Source organism: Leuciscus leuciscus, assembly GCF_965113295.1.
Source record: "Leuciscus leuciscus genome assembly, chromosome: 6".
NCBI lineage: Eukaryota > Metazoa > Chordata > Actinopteri > Cypriniformes > Leuciscidae > Leuciscus > Leuciscus leuciscus.
Genome location: NC_138730.1, coordinates 24,857,105 through 24,865,498, shown reverse-complemented (window position 1 = coordinate 24,865,498; position 8,394 = coordinate 24,857,105). Strand labels below are relative to the sequence as shown.

Here is an 8,394-nt window from a genome sequence, read left to right as displayed (position 1 = left end):
CCCTAACCTCCAGACCTTCAAATCTCAACTTAAAACTCATCTATTCACCATACTCAGTAAATAATTATTTTCCTCTCTTTTTCTCTGTCTTCCACTTTTACATGTTTACTTTATCGAAATTAATGTTTTCTTAGATTCTATAACTTATGTTAATTATTTGTAGTTATTGGTTGTCTCCATCTGCTTTTCTGCTTGTTTGATTGTTATAATAAGCAGATTGCTTGTCTCTTTGTATGTCAACTGTTTGTATTATTTTGTGAAGCGACCTTGGGTTCTTGAAAGGCGCTATAACAAATAAACATTATTATTATTAATAAAAACCAACATCATACATTTATGTTTGTATTTTACATTTCAACACAACATGTCTCATATCCTCAATGTCAAATGTCCATTGTTTCATGGTGGGCAGCCATCTTGAGCACCGACAGCCATGTGTAACCAGTAGTCCTGATTTTTGAAGCAAACAAAATTGTAGAAGTTTTCACCACCTTTGAGGAACCCATGTTCTGTGGCTCCCCATGACACAGGACTATCCATAAATCCATGCACAGTGAGGGAAACCCATGGTGTAAACTTCGGTTCATCGAAATAATGCCTGGATGATGCGAGGTAGAAAAATAAACGGCTTGTAAGTTTCAAATATGCTCACTTTTACACAGCAAGCATCTCCTTAAACACTTACGGAAATATTATACTTAAGTGCAAACTGAATGTTACGTTTTCAGACACCTAATTGTAAAATGTATTAAAGTTAAAGTTTATATTAAATGCAATTTGCTGAAATTTATAGTACTTTTTTGACCCACATACGTACAACTGTACAAATGTAAATTTCATAATTACATCTAGGTTACTTGAAATATAGTTAAACTGCCGAATACAGTGACAAGCAGTAACGCTATTTTACAGTGTCCTTGTTACATATGTTACTGTAGTAATAACTAAATTAAGCATAATTTCATGCAACTAACCCTAAACTAAGTACGTTAATTATTATTACTCAGTACTTAAATGTATAATTACACTCACTGTACCGGACACCTTAATAAAGTGTAACCTGAGAAGCATTTAAGTTCAACTAAAATACTGTAATGTCGCTTCTATTAAAACTTGTATGTCATGTATTACAATATATTCGTAATTACACATATGTAATGATGAAGTTGCAATTTAATACATTTAAAATATAACTTAATGTACTGTCGAAAAACAATATTGTTAAAATTATAATCAAGTTCTTTACACATGCTTTGGTATGCAAGTCATACTAAAGAGTTTACTTGTGAATTATCTTACTAATGGCTTGCTTGTAGTTGTCGTCTGCACATTAAGTTGGAATATAGTTTGTGATGGTAATGTAGGGCTCTCACCTCAGTTCTCGCAGCAGCAAAAACACATTCTCAGGTGAGATAAAGCCAGTAACGGTGCACAGCAAGGCTTGACTGACAGAACTCTTGGGCTCTGGACACACATATGTCGACAGGAAACTGTCTGCAGCATTTTCACTGAAAAAATACACAATTAAATTTAGAAATATAGTCGAAAACACCAGGAACTCCTTTCCATTTTGTATAACAAATTGTCATAGTAATTTCATTATTGTCAATTTGTGCCACAGTCTTTAAGTAGTCATTGTACAATATATGGAGTCAATTAACATATTTAACAAATCACAAACATATAAGAGCACAGCATGATATAGTGACTAGCCTTCGCTCACCAACTAATGTCCAAGTTAACAGCTCCAAGCCACTCCAAGAAGTGATGTGGGTCACATGACAGTGTCTTTCCCTGTATATCTGATGGGTTAAGTGTGGGACATGGTATATTTTTCAGGGTGTCATGGCTAAAAGCAGGCTTGTGCTCCTCGTATGTGTACTGGGACAACAGCTTGGAAAGAATCTTATCTTCATCTGCACCTGAAAGAGTCATGAATGCAAAAGGCTAAGGCAATTGAGAAATATGTTTAAGGCCAGTGACGGTAATGATGGATTACTTGCTACAAACCTGTGTTGTATTTAGTTAACAGAAAGTCATATCTGAGTGGTAGTCGATGTTTTATACTTGACAGAACCCGCTGGTAACGTTTAGTGCCTGGAGTCAAGCTTTTGTCTGTGAGGTCCAGAGTCACGACTGCAAAACAAAGACATTTTATAATTGTAATATTTATTGAATACTTTTTTTGTTCAAAGATTAAAACACCTTCATTTCATGCTACTCAGAAAGAATAAAGACATTTACCAAATCTCATGGCCTTTTTGTGATTGTACTGAGATGGTCGTCCCTCCAAGCCAAGCTGTTCATATGTGTCTTTATCTAGAGACAAAATTAACTGACCTGGGAAAAACAGTATGAAATTAATATGTATAAGTATGTAAATTAATGTATTATTATTTATATTATGTATAGATTAAGATAATTTAACTCTAAATTGAAATGTAAAAAACTAAACACATAAAATCAAGATTAAACTGAAATCATATTTATTTTTAATTTCCCACAATAACTACTGATTTATTGAAAAACATAGTTCCGGAATACAAAATATCTTCTGGAATCACAAAATGAATAGTGGTTACATGAATTAACTACATTGATCCAGTATATCTATAGAAAACAAGCAGCTTTGTCATAACTATAGCAGAAATCAAAAAGTCAAGAAGGTTGAGAACCACTGATTTCAAGATTCGTAGAGATGTTAATCTGTGTAGTTATCTTACCACTGGAAAGAAGTGCAATGGAATTATCTTCATCAATTTTGGTGTTGTAAGAGAGTGCATAGAAGTTTCCTGTGTTAAAAAAATAAAAATAATAATTGTTCAAAATGTAACATTAGTTGTTAAAATCTGGTTCAATACCAAAAAATAGCAATGGAAATTCGCACATTTGCGAATCACTACCTTTCTTTACAAGTGACTCAAGGAATGTTTCTTCCAGTAGTTCATGAACAGGCAGATTCCGCACTAGATAATAAGGGCTGAAGCTGTTGATCACACTGCTGATGTTTGCAGGGAGGATCCCACATTCAGGGATCAGCACTGAGATCTGTGGAGACACATTTCCGTCTGAAACTATCGCGACCCAAAGACATTCTGAGCAGAGTTGTAAAAATGAATATGTTGAGCAGATATTTAATGACTAAACTCACCTTGTAATTAAAGTTGTGCTTCGACACGTGGATGTCATGCCGAGACTTTTCATTCAAGAAATTTGATTTCTCGCACACCAACAGGCTTCTCGGGAACTTTTCCAGCTCTGGCGACATTTTGACAAATATGTGCAATATCTACTTTTTTTTTTTATGACATTAAGCAGCAAAAAAACTTCTTCGTATAGGGGTAAGGTTTCAAAATAGTGGCAACTTCTCTTGTCGCAAACGTTTGACGTCAGTTCCTGCAGAGCAGAGCGTATTATAAACAGTCCGTGAGTGCAGAGTTGGTTAACTGAGAAAAAGGTCGCTGTTTTGAACTAGCCTTTTGTATATCTAATAAATATGGGTAAATACAAGATTTTTAGAGTCTCCCCGTTTGTAGTAATTAATAATAGTCTGATACAATCTAAAATTCTTGTAAAAATTAAGACAAAAATGGGATTTTGTTAGATTTAGTTGATTGGCTAAATGTAATTGATAAGCTATAATATTTAGTTAATAACCCTGTGGTTATTTTGTGCTTATTTAAATGGCTGTTATTGTGTTTATAATTAGGGTATTTATTTTACGATTTAGGCTACCGTTTTTATAAATGTCTCCATCTTATTTCATTTAGTTTCAAAGCCCTCTTTTTTAATGTTAAGTAAGTTGATTTTGATTCATTTGGATGCCATCTCGTATATGCTTTTGGTTTTCTTAATAAGAAAAATAAAACAGTTTAGTATAGCCTATAACAATGATTTTGAGTTATTATAAATGTACATTCCATGAAGATAAATTAAGAAAAAAAAGAAGGCAAGTCAATTATACCAAAGGAAAAGATGAGTCTATTGAAACAAGAATTTAGATAGACTTATATAAACTGTATAAGCTTGAGCTATTTACTAGGACAAAAAAATCTGTAATGTTAATGTTGCTTTATAACTTTAATCTAATTTTTCTTTTTTATTTATGAATACGCTCTAAGTAGATAAGACAATAGCCTATAATAATCCCAATTAAAATGAGATTCTACTGGATTAACTGAAATTCTGGAGAAAACTAACTGAATAATAATATAATATAATGCATTATTGGTCTATAAATAAATAAAATAATATAGACATCTTTTATTTATTAAGTTTCTTACACTGTACATTTAGGTGACAGCTAGGCCTATATGAAATGCAAATAAACTTGAACTTTCCCCTACGCATTTCGACTGGTTTGTCGTGGAATATCGTTACAGCTTACATATAAAAACCTTCTGCACTCTGTTGCGTCATGAATTAGAGTGTAAACAGATCCATGTGCGGAAAAAAAGTGCTTGTTCGCTCTGCCATGTGCGCACAGCCCTCTGCTGTTCGTCATCGTGTTTCTGCACTAGACAATGATTGACAGAGCCTATTCTGGAATAACAGTGGAAAACTAAACAAGACTTTAAAGATTGGATGTTATCATTATTCACTATAGGGAACAAAATATCCATCAGCTTTTGGGCTATAGCTATAAGATACATATGAATTATTACATGAATTAAATAATGAAAAACCATGTCACTTGTTACAATAAAGAATAAATAAGTAAAAAAAAATGCTCTTGGATGCAGATGTAAAATTGTTTTTCATTTAATAGACTAGCTAAGACCCCAATTATGTTCTAAAGACCCTTGCCTGGTTTATGACTAAAAGCCTTTTTTTTTTCTGATTAGACATCATCAATTTGTTTGCAAAGACAGGTGACGTTGCTGTGACGCAACTCGTGTGCATATAGTATTTGTCAAGCATCTTTCTTACGCAAAGACTGCAGGTCCCACTCCCCTTTTCATATTTAAAAGACTTTCTGCTCCTCAGTTACTTACTGCACTGGTCAGTGTGATGAATGCTGATGGACATTGAGCAGTCAGAGGGAACTTCAGCCGTGACCGAGTGTCTGTCTGAACCAGAACACACATCAAAATATGACAACTTATCACCTCATTCACCAAAGACTCACCAAACAGACCGGCAAAGAGCCAAATCTCTGCCTGTAGATCTATATCAGGATGAATCTTTCTCACACAAGAATCTGGTCCGTGGAAAGAGAGTTCAGTTTGCAGACATGATGGGGCTGAACCTCGCAAACATCAGACACTTTGACATCTCTGATGATGCAAATGAAACGTGCGATGTGTCATCTGGACTCCGGCATCATCTTCCAAACCAAGAGCTTCAACATGGCAGTGATCTGACTCCAGCACATTTAGTGCCAGCATTTGACATGCCTGTTAGTTTGCTGGAGTTTGATATGAAGTCAAGCCGTCTGGGAGTCGCATTGGAGAGTGTCACAATAACCGCTTCTGAAGTGAAGGGCGTGATCAGAGTGATACAGACCAACGCAAGAAGAGAAGTTGGGGTCAGGTACACTGTAAACAACTGGCTGACATTTTCGGATATTCAAGCTGTATTAAAACTGAATGAAGAAAAAGTGCTACAGTGGGAACTGTTCGACTTTATTTTGCACGCGCCGCTCTTTTTGAACAAAGATTCATCAGTGCATTTCGCAGTGTTTTGTCGGACTGATCTCAGGGAATACTGGGACAATAATGATGGAGAGAACTACACTTTAAAGTCAGCGTGAAACTGAAATCGCGATTGTAATTTCTTCTCTGTAGCCCATGTCCAAATTAAATGGCCTTTCGAACAAGAAAAATGTAGGGCGGATCTTGACTTTGTCTATTGGGAATTGATTGGATCATTGTATGGTTGTAGTTTGCTGTTGCTGTGATGTCATGTGAGTGACAGGTTGTCCCGCCCTCACCCCAGTAAACACTTCATCAGAGAAGAGATGTGGTTGCAACAGGAAGGGGAAGTTTACTTTGATTACAGATTAGGATTATTCCAACAAAAAAACAAACACACAAGAATTGTCCATTTTAATTTCATGGTGATTTAAGGGAATCAGACTACCTGACAGTTTACATTTAGTTCAATAAAGTGAACTTCACTTTTAATTTGGGCTTAAATAATGCTAATCTTATGTTTCACCTAAGAGTGGGCATGGCCATTTGTAAACTGAATGTGTCTGGCTTCCAATGTCATCCGCTTCCAGTTATTTTTAGCTGTACAAAAACAGCTGGCAATTCTTACCATATTATTTGAATGTATTGTCAATTATAAACACACAGTTTTTTGTAGCACAAATAGTTTTACCATTTATTGAACTTTGTTATTATTCTCGTTATTTCTCACACATTCACAGAAAACAGCTTATTTCCCCGTTGAAAAAAAAGGTGGATAGGGTAAGATAGGGTGACTCCCTAATCAAATTTTTTTTTTTTTACTTTTCTTCTCAACACATTTAATTAATGGCTATGCTCTTCTCAATTTTGTCATTTCATCTTAATATCAGCATTTGTAAGATGTAGGCTATTCATTTAAAGCAGATTAGAGGTTAATTGATCTAATTCTGTCTTTCTGGAAAATAGTGATCTGTGACATAAATTGATTAGAGTTTTTTGTGTCTATTTGTTAATGAGGGATTTGTGGACAAAATAATATTTTAAGGTTTGTGGAGTAAAAAATACTGTTTTTGCTGACACACAATGCCCCATGTTGTTATTATTTTTAATTTTTTTATTCCATGAGCTACATACATACATTTCAGAGTGACATCTTTGCTATTCATTAAAATGTATAGAATAATCATTCAATGTAAGACATCTTCAATAAAGATATGGGCAATTAAATATGTAAATATTCATATGCCTAGAATAAATGTACTTTTCAGATTAATCTGCTTTACTATGATTCAGCATCTTGGCCATCATCTTACCCCAGCGGTTTTACATGTTGTACAATGACAACTAAATGTTTTTATTTAAGCTATTTCCCATAATAACACATTGTCTGATGCATCATCATTTTGCATATGCTAAAATTATATCAAAAAATTATTTAGACAATATGACAATTTAAAAGTACATAAGGGGGATCTTCCCCTGTATTTTCAGTACTGTAATATGCCTTGGTGACCTGCAAAGCTAAATAGTTTTTTTTACAAATGTTATATGCTAGCCATGCTTTATATGCATCTTATTTATTTGCTGGAAAAAAAATATGACATCAACATACATTTACAGTATACTCTACTACATTACAATTTTACACAGACAGTTGACTAGTAGTGCAGCTTACAGATTTGTCATTAACAACAATACATGGACACTATTCTTGGTGCTGAACATATTTACAAATGAGGCTCTCTTTCAACAACAGTCCTCTGAACAGAATACAGATTGCCAATGGAAACCTGTGAAAAACAGAAGTGATACTGTCTTAGATGTAGAACATACAAATGCATTAATTATTAGTAACTCTAAATGGGAACATTCTGTTATTTGAATCAGGCCATTTAAGTTTAGTTGTTCTTTGGCCATAAACCATATTAGAATATCAAACAAAGCTGGCATTGCTTGCCTGTCTCTTGATGACCGCCAGATTCTCTCTAGCTTGATTTATGAGCATATCCAGTGTTTTGGGGTTTTCAACATGAAGGTTCTCCCTGAAGCCATCTTTCACTCTGCGAAGTGCGTATGTTCTGTAAACAAACAGTATTTTTAGTTAAGAAACAGTAGATAATAAGCAATAGTTTGACTTTAAAACTAATTTAAACGCGCTGTATAAGTTACATACAGAAACGCTTATAATTCAAATAACTACACGTGTTAATTCACAGCCTATACGCAAAAATAAACAAAACGTGACCAAACGAGGCATAAAATAAAATGCAAGAATATACATTGATATCATATATAGACTATATTTCACACGGAAGAGTACAGGCATACCTGTAATTATATGAGGGGAATTTTTTGCTCTCTTTCATAAGCATCCTGTAGAGTGAGATAACTTGAGCCCGACTGCACGACGCCATGTTGGTTTCAGTGTCATTCGTTCTTCTTCTCATGTGTTTCTGCATTTGATACATCGCCATCTAGTGTCAGGGTCCGTCGGGCAGTGGAATGCAACACACAGCGTGCATTCCTACAATAAAGAGTGTTATGGCATTTCAGTTACCTGCATGATGCAATTTGGCAATCTGTAGGCGCAATACATTGGTGTTACATTACATTTATTTAAATCATTAGAGGCACAAATATAATTGTAGCCTACCTACTTATATTTTGTTGTGGCAGCTATAGATGTGTGTGACAAAATATTTGTATAATTAGCCTATTATATAATATTAACCTAGCACGAAAAGTGTCTAGTTTCAAAGGC

At 34.4% G+C, this 8,394-nt stretch overlaps 2 protein-coding genes across 2 annotated transcripts; both read right to left on the bottom strand.

Moving 5' to 3' along the window:
- Positions 1-329: 329 nt before the first annotated feature.
- Positions 330-3,403, bottom strand: rpp40 (ribonuclease P/MRP 40 subunit). The gene is made up of 8 exons (XM_082174389.1): positions 3,152-3,403; positions 2,904-3,048; positions 2,724-2,792; positions 2,245-2,340; positions 2,011-2,136; positions 1,724-1,922; positions 1,374-1,508; positions 330-598 (listed from the first exon to the last, which is right to left on the bottom strand). The coding sequence occupies exons 1-8, from the start codon at positions 3,266-3,268 to the stop codon at positions 400-402; spliced, it is 1,086 nt and encodes a 361-aa protein (XP_082030515.1). The 5' UTR covers positions 3,269-3,403; the 3' UTR covers positions 330-399.
- A 3,318-nt stretch (positions 3,404-6,721) lies between these two features.
- lyrm4a (LYR motif containing 4 a) lies at positions 6,722-8,096 on the bottom strand. The gene is made up of 3 exons (XM_082174390.1): positions 7,962-8,096; positions 7,591-7,711; positions 6,722-7,423 (listed from the first exon to the last, which is right to left on the bottom strand). Exons 1-3 carry the CDS (start codon positions 8,090-8,092, stop codon positions 7,361-7,363), a joined length of 315 nt encoding a protein of 104 aa, XP_082030516.1. The 5' UTR covers positions 8,093-8,096; the 3' UTR covers positions 6,722-7,360.
- Between the last annotated feature and the right edge of the window lie 298 nt (positions 8,097-8,394).